This window comes from Dipodomys ordii, unplaced genomic scaffold (assembly GCF_000151885.1).
Source record: "Dipodomys ordii isolate 6190 unplaced genomic scaffold, Dord_2.0 Scaffold140, whole genome shotgun sequence".
Taxonomy (NCBI): Eukaryota; Metazoa; Chordata; class Mammalia; order Rodentia; family Heteromyidae; genus Dipodomys; species Dipodomys ordii.
Genome location: NW_012267356.1, coordinates 4,471,741 through 4,491,993, shown reverse-complemented (window position 1 = coordinate 4,491,993; position 20,253 = coordinate 4,471,741). Strand labels below are relative to the sequence as shown.

Genomic DNA, 20,253 nt, shown 5'->3' with positions numbered 1-20,253 from the left:
TGTAATGTGTAGTGCACTCAGCTGTGGTAGTACGTATGGATTTTTATTAAAAGTACTTTGATAAATAAATTATAAACAATTTTGAGGCCTGAGAATTATACATTTTAATCTAAGTACTTGTAAATTTTAGGGAATAAACATCTTGAAGTGCTGTTACATTTTATAACTTGGTGCTTAATAATTAATTGGAAGTTCTGTGCTATAAAAAAGAAAACTAACCATGAAAATACTATTTTTTTCCTTTGTATTTTCACAATCATTCTTATTATAATGTTTTATGTTACATTTACATGGAAACTTGAAATTACATTTACTAAAAGATCTTGTCACTGATTTTAATAACCAAAAATAGTTTTACTAGTCTTGTTACTATTTTTGTGTCAAAGTGAACTTACTTGCTATCTTTTTGTATCCATTTAGTCTTTTTTGCTTCATTAGCCACAGAAGTGAATTAGTGTTAGTAAAGCCATTTCTCTCCTATATGGGTTCTTTTGTTTGTTTTGAATCCTGGTTCTTCCATGTGTTGACAATGCATGGAAACATACCTGAACTTCATAGTTTTAGATTAATGTAGAGCCAGCCTTCCTTACTTTTTCATCAATTTATCCATAAAAATATTTAATGTTGTTCAAGCATTATTAGAATAATACTGAATAGTATGACAAAATACAAAATAAAAATAAAAAATCAAGGAATACAGACAAAAACTATAAACCTAATATTGTGATTATAGTTCAAAATTGACAGGAACTTCTTGGCAGCAAAAAGAGGAGTAGGGTGACATGTAAGTAGTATCATAATGTTTTTGTTCAGAAGGGAACAAACATTGTACAAACAGCTTTACAGAGTTTGTAATTTGTTATTTAGCTGTACTTTTTGTGAAAACATGCCATAGTGTCATGTCACCTTGTTCTGTTCACAAGTATTCATGTGATAATAGTCTGTCTCTAATATTTTGAATACCTATATCAAAGTTAGATATTTAAAAAATACTTCTAATTACGAACTTTACATAAAATAATATTTTATTAAGTAGCAAAAAAATCTCTGAGCTTTTTCATAGTAGGGGCTGTTGGTAAATCCATTAGCATTTTCCAACTTAAAATATCAAAAGTACAATTAGCACCTTAAAGATTTTATCAGAAAAAAATACTGATATTAAGAAGTTTTCTCTAGAAATTTAGAGAATTGAAACAAAGGAGGAAATGATATAAATGAAAATTCAGTTGGGTGGTTTAAAAATATCATTTTTGTTTATTTGTATTATGCTATGTTATGTTATTTTTTTTTGTGCTTGTCCTAGGGCTTGAACTCAGAGCCTTGGCACTGTCCCTGAGCTTTTGTGTTCAAGGCTAGTGCTTTACTACTTTGAAAAACAACTCCATTTCTAGCTTATAGTAGTTAATTGGAGATAAAAAAAAAAAAAAGACCTCACAGACTTTACTGCCTGAGATGGCTTTTAACGGTGATCCTCAGATCTCAGCCTCCATGTAGCTAGCCTTCTAGCAGCTAGGTACCACTGGCAGCTGGTGTATTTGTTTACAAGTAGTGGTGCACAAGGGTTTCAATTCTACAGGTCACATTATGAGTTCTGCACATCTTGATCAGTTGTGGGTTTTTTTTTGTTTGTTTGATTTTTGGTTTCTGGAGCTTTGGGCACTGTTCCTGAGCTTTGTGCCCAAAGCTAATGCTGTACCACTTGAGCCATATCTTCAGTAGTTAATTGGAGAGAAGAATAGTCTCAAGACATTTCCTGCTGTGGATGCCTTTGAATCATGATCCTCAGATCTCGCTTCCTGAATAGCTAGGATTTCAAGCATGAGCCTGACTCATGGAACAAAGCCAAATATTTCACATATTTTAATCTCAATTTTCTTGATAAAGTATGGGACATAATCATTCACTGTGAGTGAAAAAGTAGAAATCTATGTAGTTGGAATGTAAAAGTATGAAGAATGTAAATTAGTTGACTTCTAATTTGAATCATGAGAGAATCTTCACATTACAGTTTCAAGGTAACCTACTATTCTGTCAGAGCTCTTTCTAAAGATATGTAAAGGAAAATTTACTTAAAGGTAAATTATTAAAATTTAATTGGAATATAGAGTTATGAACTATGTAATAAAAATCAAATAGAAATTTTAGATTTGAAAGTATGTCATAATTATAAAAGACTCTGAGTAGTGAAAAAACTTGAATATAGCTTGGTAGATGTGTTAGAAAAGAGAGATAAAAAAGAAAAAGGAACAGGCCATGGAAATGTTTGGGGCAACTTTGAAAGGTCTCTATACTAAACATAAAGTGAAGGGTCACGAAAAAGTTTGAAAAAGTAATGATATTTGATTGATAAATTCAAAGAACTATGACTATAAGCAAAATTAAATCAAAGAGAGCTTATTTAAGCACACTGTGAAGAGCCAAAATACAACTGCAGAAAACCAGATTAAAAGAGCTTGAAAGCAAGTAATTGATAGAAGAAACATATTTGAGTAACTTACACTTTTCATTATAAAACATGGAAGCCATAGAGGTTTATTCATTTTTTAATATATTTTTATTGTAAAGACACTGTACAGAGGGGTTGTAGTTATATAAGATAATAAGTACATTTCCCTTCCCTCCCCATCTTCCCAACTCCTCTCCTCTCCTCAGCCCCCTCCCCCTCGAGAGTTAGGATTGGATAATTTCATTGTGAACTCTGGCTTTTTCCTTAGTAGTTCAAAATGCCTAGAAGCAAAATCATCATTATTTTCTTAGGATTTTTTTTACACAACTCTATTATTCTGAGAATATTTATTAGATTATTCTTATTCATAGAAGACTAACATAGCCATCAGGAAAGATGCAATACTGTAAGGAGCTTACCTTGAAAAGGAGAAATTTTTAGTGAAAAACATAAAAAAAGTAAAGTTGACTAAGCTTATAATAATGATACAACCTATGAATTCTAAGTCTGATGTTATTACAAAGAGTTGTCATTTTAGGCACTAGGAAATGCTTCTTAGAGAAGGTAACTTTAAAACAAGACGTAAGTTTTAAGATTGTTTGTGTAGCCTTTATGTGATTTTTTTGTGTCCAGTGACTAACAACTCTGCTTCCCTCAATTACATGTAACAAATCCTACTGTGCTTTAAAATTTTTAATGTTTTATTGCTCTCTACTTGGTTTCTTTCTCCTAAAATAATGGAATTTATATTTAAAAAGTAGTAAAAGTAAAAAATAAATTAAGAGAAAGTATTTTAAATACCTACCATCCTGTTACAAACTTTTGTTGGGTTCATTTTAGAAACACTTAACTTGACTTCTGGTTTTGGCTCTGATGTAGTAGCTAATAATAGCTTTGTTTTACAGTCAAAGCTGTGTGTAAAACTGGACAAAATGCATAACATATTTATTTTAGATATTTGTCAAAATACATAGAGCAAGAAAGCAGTTAAGATGTACCCCATATTTATTTTGATTCTCTGGCTATAGCCAAAAAAATTTGAGTAGAAAGGTGTTGGTCATGTAGGTGCTTACGCTGAGTGCATGAGCTTTGGGTCAGAATTAATCAACTAATTATTTAATAAAAGAGTGAGAACTTGTAAAGCATGAACTGTTGTAGTATGAGATCTTTGTGAGAATTCTTTACAGGTCCTTGGGCATGGACCAGTTGATGTGCAAGATGAAGCTCCGTAAGTCCGAGGAGAAAGAAGCTGTTATAATTGGTAGAAGAGATACGCTAGAAATTTCATAATTATTGGAGATTTTAGAGCTTTTGCTCAGTGAGTGTAGCTTTCTGTAATTTACAAGTGCTCTGTAATTATTATAAAGTTGAATGGCAGTAGTAGGACAGAAATTTGAAGATTTTCCTTTATAACAATTTATAATTACTTTTCTAATCAAGTTATTTCTATATATTATGTATCTTATCTTTGCATATATTGGTTGAGTTTGTAGTTTAATTCTCATATGTTATAAACTACTCATATGGGCATTCTTCGATGATACTCCCTAGGAATCTTTGTATTCATAGGATAAGTTTCTTAGAGTCATTTGATATTAGCAAATGAAACTTTAATAAGTATTTGCTTAGTGTCATTATGTTAAATATCTCTTGGATACTGGCTTATGTCACTAGTGAGTTTTTGTTGTTTAATATTTGAAGTATTTCAGTGATTATAGGACTAGCACTTGTACTTGGTATGCTGTAGATTTTAATGTTTTAATAATTTTCTAGTATGTAGAAGTACTGATTCCATTTCATTTAGAGAGATTTTCTTTGGTAATCTGTGTCATTACTGTTAAGGTTATGACTGTAATCTTTATTCTTCTCTACATTTTTGCTTGTAAAGCACTGATAATAATGATTATAGGGCATGCAGTTGAATAAAATTTAGCAATATATTGAATATTGTATTGAAGAAAGTGTTCTAAGCTTTAGGGATTAATAATGATTAAGCACATACTCTTTTTATGAGAATGTAATTACAGATCTAAATATTTATAATTAGAAGTTGATATGTGTACCAGCAAGGAAATATAATGCAAATACTCTTATAGTTTTAAGCTAGGCTGATTAATTCCAGCCACAGAGGATTTAGGAAATCTATAGAGAAGGTTTTTTTTTTCTTTTTTTTTTTTTAGTGTTCTTAGAAGATAAATGGATTTCAGAAGGTAGACTGGAGGTAATGATAGTGTTTGAGAGAGAACATAATTAAAAGGATAGGAACAAGGGAATACAGATTATGTATTTACTAATATGTAGGCATGGCTTACATTCTGCAGACTTTAAAAGCTGCTTCAATGATCTAGTCTTTCAAAATTGCTTAGTATTTTACTTAATTTTTATATTTTTATTGAGTTTTAGTAGTTGTACAAAGGAATAACTATTCAACAAATCACTTTATAAGTACAGTACATCTTAATTGTTTTTTATTTCTTTATCATTCTTTCCCATCCCACTTGACCCTTCCTAGCCCCTCATTTTTCCCAGTTTGATAGGATATGCATTGCATATTATACACATATTTTCTCTAGTCCCCTTTTCAGTCTTCTATCCCTTTCCCTTGTACCTGCTTTCTACCTTTCCGGTGCCAGTTTTCTGGTATTCTGGTATTCATTTTTTGGAATGTGAGTTCTCTTTTCTAGGGAATTATAGTGTTTAAATTCTCCCCATACAAATACTTTATTACATTTGTGTGCACTTGCATACAACTTGGCATATTTATCAATGTAAATATAAGCATTTATATAAATTTTAATGTTCTGCTTTCATATATGAGAGACAATTGTGCCCTTTGTATTTCTGAACCTGACTTACTCCACTTAATGTAATTTTTCCAGAACCATTTCTTTGCAAATGCTGTAATATTATTTCTAATGGGATGAGTAAAATTCCATTGTGTATATGGACCATTCATCCATTCACCCATTGAGGAGGATCTAGACCATATCTTGGGTAGGGAGAATAATGCTGCAGTGCACATGGTTGTGCAACTGGTTTTACTGTATCTTTATTTTTTATTAACAATATTTTGGATAAATGCCTGAGGAAAGAAGAAAGGAAGGAGAAAGAAAGAAAGAACTGAAGAAAGATAAAGAAGGAAAGAAAGAAGTAAAGAAGGAAGGAAGAATGAAAGAAAGAAAGATTTCTCACTGAAGCTAGGGAGCTGTCCCTCAGGTGCTGCTGCTGTTCCTCACCTGGAAATGAATAATTTTTGCCTGGACTTCAGCAAATTTACAGTTTAATGAATCATCTGCCACTGCAGATTCCCAATTTCTTCAAACAAGGCGTAGCTTGCTGGTTCCATGCAGAAGATACTGTGAGGATAGATGAAGAATTACATATTATATCATATGTAATTACATATGATAAAATACACCATTTCTGTGATAATGAGCATTATTGAGTTTAATTGATAGACATAATTAAAATTGAAGGAATGGGGCACCATTTAGCTCGTTCTTGTAAACCTAGTCACTCAGGAGGCTAAGACCTGAGGTAGTTTGAAGCTAACCTAGGCAGGAAGGCCTATGAGACTCTTAGCTCCAATTAACCAGCAAAAAGCTGGAAGTGGAGCTGTGGGTCAAATGGTAGGATCATTAGCCTTGAGCAAAAGTGTTCATGGACAGAAGAGTCTTAAGTCTGAAAGACCCTGAGTCTAAGACCCAAGATTGTTACATGTGCATGCATATGTACACAAACACACACATGTGCACATGCACTCTCTCTCTCAGACACACACACACACACACACACACACACACACACACACACACAGAATCTATTCCATTCTCCTCTTTTAAGGGATCAGAAGGTATAGGTTTGCTTGGAACAGATCAGCAAACACATTCCATCTGGCAGGTAACAGGGTGTGAGGAAGCATTAATAAGTCCTCCTGTCTTTGACATGATCACTGAAATGTAAAACATTCAGAATCCCATGTCTTTACTCAGATACAAGTTAAGCGATTACACAATCAGTAGTTTTATGATGGCATCAGGCATCCTCAATGTCCATGGTCCATTCATACTTTCTGCACTGTCATAGTTCCCACAGAGCCCTAGGGTTTCCACAGATAACAACGGAGTAGAAATAAATGTTCCAAAGCTAAACACTTTCCATACCATGTGAGCTTCCACTCTTAGCTCAGTGGCCTGGTGTCAGTGGCTTATGCTTGTAATCCTAACTGCTCAGGAACTGAGATCTGAGGATCATGGTTTGAAGTCAGCATGGACAAAAAAGTCCATGAGATTCTTATTTCTAATGAAATACCAAAGAGCCAGAAGTGAAGCTATGGGTCATGTAGTAGAGTGCTATCCTTGAGCACAAATGTGCTCAGAGACAGCAGCTGGACCAAAGTTAAGGCTGGGGACCAACAAAACAAGCTAACAAAAGAACAACCCTCCTGGCTCAGGATTGCTATTTTCTGTCACTGGAGGATGGATGATGCCTTCTGTCAGCTTTCACTTTTCCAGGCAAAAGATATCACAGATCCTTAAGATCAGCTTTTAAAAATATTTTAGTATCTCACAAAATTGGAATGTCTCACAAGGTGAAAGTTTTAACAAGGATTTATTTTAGTATAATGGACTAAAGTAGGAAAAAACAAAAAAAGAAAGAAATATTTAAAAGACTCGTAGAGCCTTTATTTTAAACCAGGGCATTTTTAAAACTCAACTGTTAACTCTAGCTTGGAAAGTTTTAATCAATGAGTTAAGAATATCAATTAAAATGTGAAGTTTTGAGTTGAGAGGCCATGTTCTATATTCTACTTAACTGAGTAGAGAATAAAAGATCTTTTCCAAATAGGACAATTTTTTATTTTTAATATAAATACTATTTTTATGAATTTTAATTATGCTTTTGTCCTGGTGCAATTCCTAATAATTAATGGTTTGCATCTAAATTTATGTTAACAATACATTCTAGAATCCAGTCAAGTAGGAAACTGCCTGAACCTGGCCTGACATATGTGATCCACAGTATTTTCAGGTATTTGAATTAAATATAAAAACTTAGTGATTTTATTTTGTAACAGCTGACTTTCTATTTTCTCTTTAAAGTTTTGGAAGAATTGTCAGTATGGCATAATAATTGAATTGAGCAGAGTAGTAGGGGTTTCTTTCAGGTAAACTATGCTGTCTAGTGAAGGAGATCTCCAACCTGACCTACTTCACTTACATGCTTATCAATTTGCTTTCTATAAGATAGTGAGTGTGAAACATTTGAATTATCATTATTATAACATTAGAATGAGGAAATGGGAGCCATGTTACTTAAATGACTTAGAAGACAATTAGTGGCAGAGGCAGGATTATAACTCATGACTTCGTTATCAACTCATTGAACACTGACTCTGTGACAAAAGATTGGTAATTGTGCCCTAGTTTGCTTCTTCCTATATCTTCATTTCTATAACACCGATTTTCACAGTTGTGAAACTAACTTCATGGGATATTACAAAGATTGGATACGATTTTTCATTGTCAGATTCATAGCTGTGAGCAAATTAAACTACTGCCAACAATGCTTTCCTTTAATGCAGTTCAAATATCTTTTGTTTTTGTCATTATATAAAATAGTACCATGTAAAAAATAAAATATTAACTTGTTTTGTTGAACTCTTGTGATTTTAACATGGCTATTGTGACACTGTTAAATAGCACTGGTATTCAATGTTTTTTTTAAGTTAAGAAACAAAATATTTTTACATATCAACCTTTTTTTGGGGGGGAGGTCCGGTCATGGGGCCTAAACTCTGGGCCTAGATGCTGTCCCTCAGCTCTTCAGCTCAAGGCTAGCGCTCTACCACTTGAGCCATTGCACCACTTCCAGCTTTTTTCTTTTTGCTTATGTAGTGCTGAGGAATCGAACCCAGGGCCTCATGCATGCAAGGCAAGCGCCCTACCACTGAGCAACCTTCCCAGCCCATATCAACCTTTTTTAGTATAAACTGCTAATTGATTTCTGTGTTAAGAAAGTCATTTGTCAGGTTCTGTTCACCTTTGTGAATATCTTTAAAGTGGCTAAGAAGAAAAATTTGTGAAGCTTAAATAATTTCCAACTAGTGTCTGCATTTTTCTAATACACTTATTTTTCACATAATCAAAAATTACAGAATAAGAATATGAAGATCTGAATGTTCTTGTTTGTATAATTAAATCAAACTCTTTGAGAACTTAAGTGAAAATAATGAAATAGTAATGAATCTGGCCCTGTGCCAGACACAAGTAAGGTGCATAACAAATTGTTGATTATTTTAGCTCTCTTTCTGTCTTAAAAATGCACATTTTGCCATGTTAAGCTTTCTTTTTAAAGTATTTAGTTTTATTTTTTTTCAGAGTACCTTCAAGTTTAAGTCTGAGAGTGATATTCATTTGGCAGAACACCATAAACAAGTTCTTTATGATGGGAAGCTTGCAAGTAGTATTGCCTTTACATATAATGCTAAGGCCACTGATGCTCAGCTATGCCTGGAATCATCACCGAAGGAAAATGCATCAATTTTTGTGCATTCCCCACATGCTCTAATGCTCCAGGTGAGAAATTGTAGCTTGTTTTCCATGTTTTTAATCCTCATTGATAGTATTTTTATTTGATACATTGAATATTGCTCATCTATAGAAACATCATCACTCTTTATAAAATGAATTCTTTTTTGTTATCTTTTTGGCATTAGTGGGGTTTGAATTAAGAACCTTGTGCTTGCTGGACATGTGTGCTACTACCTCTTGAGCCATGCACTCAGCTCTTTTTTGTTAGTGTCATTTTTGGGGTCAGGTCTTTGCATTTTCTGCCCATAACTTGCTTTGGAATACTATCCTATCTATGTATCCCACATAGCTCAGATTACCCCAAGTTCCACCACATCTGGCTTGTTTTTGAGATGGAACTTTATATGGGCTGGCCTTGAATTACAATCCTCTAGATCGCCTGCTTCCCAAATGGCTGTAATGACACGCATGAAATAGTGTGTTCAGCTTGTTTTTGAGTTCTTTAGTCCCAGTTTTTCTTTCAAATATTTTTTCTGACATAATATATTACCTGGGGATTGTTGCTATACTAGGAAATCTATTCCATTATCTTGTTTTCCCATGTCGAATGAAATAAAATCTACTGATTAAATGAACATAGTTTTTAAATACCAACATATAATTTAAGAATATATAATATTAAATTTATCTTAAAACTAGTATAAAAGTTTACCTTAATGCCTTTAAATGAATTATTTATATTACTTTAAAAAGAATTTGTTTTTAACTTCAGTGTAAGCATCTCCCCAGATTTCAAATTTAAAAGTAATTATCACGGAGGTGGCTGGGGAGGGATGGGAAGAGATGGGAAGGGGAAACAGAGGAGGAGGCAACAATGCTTGATAAGAAATGTACTCATTACCCTATCCATGTAATTGTAACCCCTCTGTACGGTATTATCTTTCTTTCTTTTTTTTTTGTCCGTTCGTGGGGCCTGAACTCTGGGCCTGGGCGTTGTCCCTCAGCTCTTCAGCTCAAGGCTAGTGCTCTACCACTTGAGCCATACCGCCACTTCCGGCTTTTTTCTTTTTGCTTATTGGGTGCTGAGGAATTGAACCCAGGGCCTCATGCATGCAAGGCAAGCATTTTACCACTGAGCCACCTTCCCAGCCCCATTTGTATGGTATTTTCACAATAAAATTTTTTTTAAATACCTCAAGTTTATATTTTATATGTATATATCTTTCAAAATTATACCATTGAGAGCTCTTTTTTTAAAATTTATTTTATTTGTGAACATACTGTACAGAGGGGTCACAATCACATGGGCAGGATAATGCGTACATTTCTTACCAAGCATTGCAGCCTCCTCCTTTGTTTGCCCTTCACATCCCTTCCCAGCCTCCCCCCTCCCCCCCCAGTCCCAAGCCTCCCGCCCCCCACCAACATTGTAAAGCTCTTTTTTGACATGACAACTTGTACTTCTCATTGCTGCAACAGTTCCACCTGTATCCTTAAACGACTTGTTTTTCCCCATCTCCTCCACAAGTTATACTGACATCAAATATAGTGAAAGCAGGGGTTATACTGTGGGGGAGGGACATACAAAGCAACAAAGAAATAATTTTATAAATGCGTTAGAAACACATGCATGAAAGAAAAAAACATTAAAATACATATCTAAGGGTTCATTTTCCTAACATCACATTATCTGACCTTTTCCGCTTGACTCATACATATACTAGATATTGCAAATAAGGGAAACCATGGGGCCTATGTTTCTTTGGGCCTGGCTTACCTCACTTAATATAATTTTTTCCAAGTCTTTCCATTTCCTAACAAATGGGGCAATGTCATTCTTTCTGATGGAGGCATAGAATTCCATTGTGTATATATACCACATTTTCTTGATCCATTCATCTACTGAGGGGCATCTGGGTTGGTTCCATATCTTAGCTATGGTAAATAATGCTGCAATAACATAGTTGTGCTAGTAGCTTTAGTGTGATCCTGTTTGTAAACATTTGGGTAAATGCCCAAAAGTGGGATTGCTGGGTCATAGGGGAGTTCTATGTGGAGTCTTTTGAGGAACCTCCATACTGCTTTCCAAAGTGGTTGGACAAGTTTACATTCCCACCAACAATGAAGTAAGGTTCCTTTCTGTCCACATCCCCTCCAGCATCTGTTGTTGAGAGCTCTTAAATATTAATGTTTATTACTCATATAGCTATTTAGGAAAGATAAATAGTGATGAAAACATGCTATAAATTTAATAAACATTTTTCTGTCTGAATTTAGGATGTGAAGGCTATAGTAACACATTCAATTCATAGTGCAATTCATTCAATTGGAGGGATTCAAGTGCTTTTTCCACTTTTTGCTCAACTGGACAATCGGCAGCTCAATGACAGTCAAGTGGAAACAACTGTCTGGTAAGTTTTCTTTCAATGTATAATATCTGGTGTTATCTACACATTTAGATCAAGTATGGCATACTCAGTGCTGTGTAATATAGTACAGCATTTGAGTTCTGTCTCGATATGGTTAATAAAAATGTTTTTAGAATAAGAGAGGTATTTATACAATATAAAAAAAACTCTGGCACTTAAAGTCTTATTTCCATAAAAAATTCTTTTCTTGACAGTAAATAAAAACATTTCTAGGTATAGCATAGTGATTATAACATGCAATTGAAAATTCTTAATTCTGACCTTATCCTTTGCAAATGTTCATACTTTTCCCTGTCACACAATAAGAAATTACTATGTTAAGGTTTATTTATACAAAACTACTTAATAACAGTTACATAATTTGTATCTTGAAGTCTTGTTTTACAGTAAGATTAGCACTAATTGGCATCATTTTTTTCTTTAAATGTAGTTCAATTTTTGAGGAACCAAGCAAAACCTGTAGCCTGTGAATGTATAAAATTGAAATATCTCTTACTGAATTTTAATTCATATACACTTTTTATAATTCATGCATCATATTTAGATTTAGTGTCATGCCCTAGAATAATATATGAGGTTAAATACTAATTTCAGATTCATATTGGCTCTATATTGCATTTTCAAGTACAAGCTATATTGACAAACTTGAATTTTCAATTCAAAACCAGTACAGAAATATTATAAATATATGTAAGATTGTTCATAGACCATCCAATTTTGAATTGATGAAAAATTAGTAAATAATCCTGTGTAAAAATTCAAGCACAATGAAATATAATACAGGATTTTCTCATATTAACTGAATTAGTGCTAATAACATTGTTTTTAGTATTGCTAATAATATTGTTCTTGTATTGGGACTATCTTTGTGTGAAGTATATATTTAAATATGAATGTGATCTTGCTTTTACAGCATTCAGCTTCCATCTATCTATAGGTCATGTCTTGTGTCTTATCAGTTGTAGTGCATGGCTATTATTTTGAAAGTCTAAAGTTTTGAAATGAAAAGCTATCCTGGTTTCTTTTTCCTCTTATACCTCTTTACCATTAGATTTTAAAACAATTTATGGTTAAGTAATTTTATTGAGAGGAAGAACAGTATAGGGAATTCTAGTCCTGCACTAATTTCCAAACGTTTTTGTTATTTATTATCTTAGTAACCAGGGGAAATTATGATCAGTAATTTAAAATTTCTTAACTAATAGTAAACAGAAGTTGAAGAAAACTCCATGTAACTTAAACATTTTTATAAATGAATAAGAAATATATAATTTTTAAACTTGAGATATATTTTGTCACTTAGTAAAGAGACGAGTTGCAAAGGTTATGCAATGTGAAATATTATGACTCAAATTTTCACAATAATTTAATCTTTTTGCATATCTTATTAGAAGTGTTAGGCCTAAAACTGTATTTGACAATTTATCTGTCCCATTCATTCAAGACATATACAATTTTTTACTACCTTACTTCAAAACTTATTGTAGTATATATACTATATTTCAATATTATAATTTTATTCATCATCCAGTAGATAAAGAAATGGTGTAAGAAGTCAATATACTGATTTTTTACTTTGATTTATTTTCCTAAGGACTTTTTAGATCACTCACATTAATTTTTCCCTATAATTATTCAGTCTTTTAAAATGATGTATATTATGTAATTAGTTTGTAGCTTATAGAAAATAGAAAAGATAGTATTCTTTATTAATAATATCTACCTAGTTCTAAACTACACTGTAATTCACTTCTGTTCTATTTGAAATTCTTTTCTACTATTTTTTCACTGCTTGTTTCAAAGTTCTTGCTCTTCTGTGAATAAAATTGTAAAGAAAATCAATGCAGTCTCTTATTATTTAGAGTCTTGAAAGAGACCAGAATAAGTGTACATACATCAGTGATAGAACCATTCATATTTTAAAATGATATAACCAAGTTATTTATGGTTTTTTCTCTGTTTGAATAATAAAGATTCATAACTATGAATGGAATTGTAGGATTTCAGATTTTATGCTTATATCATCTGTTTACAAAGATGAATGAGACTTTGTGGTAGGATGTATCATCCTATTTTTAGTCCATATTAAATTCTTGCAGATGAATCAGAATCACTTCAAGATTTTAAGTCTTGCACAGAAAAGTCAGTATATATTTTTTGGAAACCAGTTAACATGGTATGACAAAATTTACACGTGTCTACTTTTCAATTACCTTTTGGAGAAAATCAGCAATCTCTGTCTCTCTCTCTTTCTCTCTCTCTCTCTTTCTCTCTTCGTCTCCCTCTCCCTCTCTCCTTCTCTCTCTCTCTCGTTCGCTCTCTCTCTCTCTCTCTCTCTCTCTCTCTCTCTCTCTCTCTCTCACACACACACACACACACACATTTGGCTTCTGAATTTCAAGATGAAGCAGTCCCTTCATGTGAACTTGTTCACTGTTGCCTTATACCTTAGCTCCTTGGCACTATGGAACTATGTAGTTTTACTTTGATGAGTTTATAGAAATTAAAATATTTCATTTAGGGAGCCTGTAAAGATGGGGTTTGTGTCAGAATATTTTTGTAGCTTTTATTACGGATGCTATATTATTGTAGTTGTTACTTCGTATGTGGATTTTCAAGACAAACTTTGAGCTTAATATTGATTATTAGTACAATTTTAAATGTGTTATTATTTTGAGTATGTTATATCTATCATTATTAAGTCATAATAGTTTGTACTCAAGATTATTTAGACTACATGTAACCAATTAATAAACCATATTAATCACATGTAAGAATTACTCAATACATTCTTGTCTTAGCCATTATGATGACAGTGAGCACATTGTTGTCTCTAATGTTGTAATTTTATATTTAAAATACTCAATGTCACAAATTCTAAAGAAATTAATTACAATTGGAACTCATATTACTCTATATGATTTTCCTTTAACTTACAATACTATTTGCATTAGAGAATTACTTAAGAAATTAGCTAGAATTTGCCTTGTTGATTTCAATTTTGATGAAAATTGGTTTTGAGTAATTTGTCCATTTTCTAGATGTTGTGATTTAAGATTGACACATGTCTTAATTCCAATTATAGATGACAGCAGCAAGTCAGGGGAACTGAAAAGTTTCTGTTTAGCTGGACATTAGGCTTAACTTCCCCTGTAGTACTTAAATTTCCATGAATAATACTGTATATTGACTTAGAAAAATAGTTAAACTTTTATTATGTTACAAAACATTATTAGTAACAAATTATTAATAAATACTATTTAACTAGGTCAGGTAGCTTGTGACAAAAAAAGCTTCTGAAATTATATGTTTTTCAATAAGTAAATTAAGTATGTTTGTACATCATCCTATATATATACATATATATCTTATATTCTCAGTAATTTTTCCTGAATAATTTTCTAAAGTGATCAAGGCTATTTGGACTAATATTGGGGGGACTAATATTGATTGATTCCTCTCAGTGCAGTGAGTTTGAGTACAAAAATCAAAGATTTCCTTTAGCTAGATATTTGATATTTAATAGCTAAAGTTGATCAAACAATTAACAGAATAATTCAAAGAGCTTAAGTCCAATCCTGAAATAATGATCGTCATTTACATTTTGTCTGAAATTTAGTAAATGAAACTGAAACTTCATTTTTCTGTGAATTAGATGATCATTTACATTAGTTGCAAATGGTCTATTCTTTTAAAAATGATCTACTTTTAAAAGATTAATTAGTGCAATCAATTTATAGGCAATACAAAACAAGACAACTGTCCTTCTGTGACTTAGAGAAGCTTTTCTTTGAAAAAGTATCTTTTCTTGAACCAAATATGGTTTGATTTTTGTAATTCAAACAAAATGACACTTGGAGAACTTCTTAGATAATGTGTAGTACACTGGGCAAGTGTTCTTTGGTTAAAACCCTGTTATAGTATATAGTGTCTGAATGTGATGCGATGGTGATGTCCACGGGTTTGTAGAGGTAGAACAAAATAGTTATTCAGTACATGATATCATGTCTATGTTTCATTTCAAAGATAGTTTCATTATCAATTTAGTAAAGTTTTTTAAAGACAAATAGCTACATTACATTCAATGCCAAGAGAACATTCTGAAAAAAATACAAGGGTAATAAAAAGAAATAACATTTGATAACATGGTAGCAATATTTTAAGTATTTTGTTAATGAAATCACTATATTATTCTGATAATGAGGAAGAAAGAAATAGAATTACTCCTCAAGATCACCTCTTAAGGCGTGGCTGACTCCAGAGTCCTCAGTCTAAACTACAATGGAATACTTAAGAATTATTATATTTGTGGTAATATTCTCACACAAATTAATTACAACTCATAATTTAAGTGAATATTTGTAAATATGTGTTTTCCTAGGAAAATTTTATTTTTAATTATAAATGAAAGTTTGATAGACTAATAAGATCAATTTAGAGAATCTCATATTAAAACATTCTCTTGCAAAACTTAATGACTTGTTAATTTACTTAGTGAACTTAAGTCATAATTTTTTTCAACACTATCTTGGCTAACTAAAATTAATATAATAATTAATTCTAATTTTTAGAGTGAAAATGATCAAGCAGCCCCATTAGTTAAATGCTATATGTGGAGTCATAATTAGCTCTATTGTCATAAAACATAAAAAACTAGAAAGTTTAATATTTCAGTGTTTAGCTATTTTAACAATATTTCCTCAGACTCTTAGATGTGGTATATAAATTTTTTGACTAACCATACTCTCTGAATTTTAATTCAGATAAACATATCCATTGTACATAGATTATTTAAATTTCATTATATATTTTTAATTCCCTTCATTTAGAGTTTATATTTACTGTGCAAAATAAGTGAAACAATATCTTATTTTCTCATGAACATTATTTATTTTATACAATATATACAATATATAATTAATAATCATTAAATTGTTAATGATTTGGTTTAAAATAATTTCATAAATTTTGTAAAGATTTATGCAATAAAACATCATTCTTAAAAATTTTTAGCAGGCTATAGCTTGTCCAGTTATATTTCCTTAATTTAAAAGTATGTTTTCTGAAAAAATATACCACTGGCAATCATACTTGATTGTTTGCCTTTATGAAAAAAAAATTAACAAATTTGTACTGAAATCATGTTTGAAGTAATGCCACTTAAGCAAGCCATATAAAATAAGAGAAGTAGGAAGTGTTAGAACATACTGAATGGCTAAAGAATATCCCCGGAACCGACCCTTTGTTGTACTGACTCTGTACTGATGATACTTGAGTATACTTTAAACCATGGGTACAGATGCATACATGTATCTTTAGAACAACAAAACATTTCTTTTTAGTGGTTGCCTAAAAGCATTAAAGAGTAAGAGCATCTTTTAATTATTTTCTAGAGAGTCACGTATAATCTAAAATGTAAAGCAGTTGGTTAGTTCCATATTAAAAACATTATTTTGCCCCTGTGGTTTAATTGTTATATTTCAGATGACATCATTAGGCATCTCTCCGTTTTATGACCCAGCATTTAGAAACATGGGAACTTGGCAGAGTCACTTTAATCTTACTTTGTTGGGGCTAATAATTGGAAGCTTGAAAGGGGTCTTATCTAGTGGGAAGGGGAGATGAACAACTTGTACATTTTATAAGCAAAATCTTGCTTGAAAATCTATGATCTGTTGTTTTTGTTGCAAGCTAACTCAAGTTGAAATTGGAGGACAAGTTAAACAATTGCTGTCAACTGGAAGAAGGAAATTTTTCTAGGGAAGGAGATGTACTTTTATTTTCATTTTGAGGTAAAGTTGACTCATAGCTGTTTGTAAGTCTAAAAGTCAAGTACACTAGTTATCAGTAGTAATATAGCTGAAGATCTCATGGTTAAATAGATTTACAGTACAAAGTAAAACTATAAATAATAGGCAAGAACCCTAGGGTAAAAAGTTTACTTAATTTTGAAGAAAGTAGGTTGTTCGATAGACTGATGGAATATAAAAGAAATGATAAAGTTCTTGTGAAATGAATATTTAAAACAAGTACTTCACACATATAGGTATTTGGAACCAAAAATATTTATATTTTCGTATTGGATATGGAATTCCTTCATTGTTTTATAGAGTAGTGAATAGGATCAGATAAGATCCTCTCAGTCTTAATGGAACTTCATTTGGACCTAATATTGCAGAGGTCATTACAAATTGATAATCCCAGTTCATAAATAGAGCTCTTTATTAAAGTAGTCTTTGTGAAAGGACTGAATTGATAGACGTTTTGTATACCTAGGTTTGTACACATACATACATACATACATACACACATACATACAAACATGTATATACTCACACTTATGCTTTCCTTGGAGATTGCTCCTGGAGACAGAAGGAAATCTTATGTTCCTAGTTCTCAGTAATTGATGGGTAATATCTGAAGTACTATTTTTCTCATGATGTTATCTTTCATGAATTATAAACTTCTGTTTGTTAGAATTTAATTTCTATAAAAAGGTTAGATATTTATTAGTTTTGGATTCCATTTTAACAGTTGTGTAGTATTTTGAATAACAGAATGATAAATTTGTTCCACCTTAGATACTTTCTTTGTAATTTGTTTTTATTTAATAGGTAATAGTTACTCTCAATCTGGGTATTAAAAACTATGAAATCTGTTGCAGACAGATATGTTTAATTATATTGGAAATATATATATACACATTATTTTGAATATTTGTTCATAGAAATTAATTGTCTGTTTTTATGAAGTTAGTAAGATATTTTTTTAACATTCATTCTTCCATTGTGTATCTGGCAAATGTGACAGAACTGCCAACACATTGAGGGATTAAAGGAAATCTTTGGACTATACCAAAATTGTATCAATTTTTTTTCCTACTTCTGCAACTCAAGTGCAGAATATAGAAGTTGAGTTTCTTTTCCTGCTTCTTTTACTTTTTGAGAGGAGGCTATATTATAGTTTGAACTCAGGGCTTTATTCTTAGTTGGCTTTGTTTCTCATTTAGAGTTCTATCAAGTGAGCCACAACTCCAGTCTCAATTGCTTTTACTAATACAAAGTCATTTTATTGTGAGGTTTCCATGCATGTGTGTAAACAATGTACTTGGAAAAAGTGTACACTCTCCACTATATTCCCATTGCTCCTTTTCATCCTCCATACTTCATATAGTGTTTGGTGGAATTAATTGTGCTATTTTAAAGTTTGTGATCTGTGTGTATGAGTGATCTTTTTATCTTTTCCACTCCCTTATATTCCTTCTCCATCCTTTCTCCTCATTGGTCACCCTATAAAATACTTCTTTATATTCATGTCCCATTTTATCAGTCATCATCATCTCTCAAAGAAATTTTTAAAAATTGTTTAATATTAGATGAAGGAGTTTAGTTTTACCTTTGAAGCACCATAAAATAATTTGAAGTGATATTAAAAACTTTTTTCTCTGGCAGGGCATGGGTGGGTCACTCCTGTAATCCTAGCTACTCAGGAGGCTGAGATCTAAGGATTGCAGTTTGAAAATAGCCCAGGCAGAAAAGGCTCTGTGAGACTTTTAACTCCAATTAACCACTCAAAACCTGGAAGTGGAGCTGTGGCACAAAAGCACTAGCCTGAGCCAAAGAGTGCAGGGATAGCCCAGGCCATGAGTTCAAGCCCCACATGGACAAACAAAACAAACCAACAAAAACTTTTTCTTTGTAAGAGCAGTTCTTAAGGACACGGTGGCACACAGATCTATACAACTATAGATTTGGCTTCTGGCATTCCCAGGAGTGCTTGTCTACCATTTGTGAGGTCCAGCATGTGTCCAAGGCCCTGAATTCAGTGTCCAGTACAACTAAAAACACAACTAACTAACCAAGCAAACAACTCCCAAAACTATTCATTAAAAAACATTCCTCCAAAGTTGATACCTGATTTAAAATGAGGAGCCCTAGAGTTTAATCACTTGAGCACAAACTCAGTAGTTATTAGATTATAATGAGTTAAGAATAAGAAATTGTAATATGTAATTTCATAGTATGATGACTATAGATAACTGTAATGCACTGTCCGTTTCAAAAAGCTAGGAGAAAGGATTTTTAATGTTTTCAACATAAAGAAATGATATATTTTGGAGAAAGTAGTTATGATCAATCTGATTTAAACATTATACAGTATATACAATTATAAAAACATATAGTACCCATTAATCTGTAAAATTATGCTTTTTATATTTCAGTTTAAAATGAATTTTTTAAAGTTCAGAAGACTTCTTCCAAAACCATTACAAATTCCCAAAACATGAGTCATAATTAGCATCATCATGACTTTTGGTCTGCAATGAATTTTGTAACAGTTACAACAGGAGGGTACTCTAAATGATATATGTCATATAAAATATCTTGCCATGAGATCATTATCTCAACAGAATCATGAAATATTTTTCCCTTATTATATAAAAGAATTGACAATTTCAGACTTAAAAGGAATCATAATATCCATTATGGCCTTAGAGCCATAATCTAGATGTTTATGAGAAGCCAAATATATATATATATATATATATATGATACTATATATATGTATATATATATATGATGCTACTAGAAAATATATTACAGCAGCATCAACTGCAGAAACTTGGACAGTGTACTAAGAAGGAAAACTGAAATTTTCTGTTTTTTAAATAAAATAATGGATGCAATGGCCAGGGAATCATTTAGATATCAAATCTATTTCATGAATGTGATGAAGATTTTGAAAAAATGGTCAGGTTTTTCTATAGCTGGACAAAACTTGTTGATATAAGGCATGGGACTTTGAGTAAGGATATTGCAACCCACAGAAGAGTTGAGTTTGTATT

The 20,253-nt window shown here is 31.9% G+C and overlaps 1 protein-coding gene across 1 annotated transcript in view; it reads left to right on the top strand.

The window, feature by feature from the left end:
• Nbea (neurobeachin) overlaps window positions 1-20,253 on the top strand; it is a 546,038-nt gene that overhangs the window by 67,013 nt on the left and 458,772 nt on the right. Inside the window, exons 9-10 of the mRNA XM_013031451.1 lie at window positions 8,827-9,024; window positions 11,257-11,390. Coding sequence (XP_012886905.1) covers window positions 8,827-9,024; window positions 11,257-11,390 — 332 coding nt within the window. The remainder of the gene's footprint in view (window positions 1-8,826; window positions 9,025-11,256; window positions 11,391-20,253) is intronic.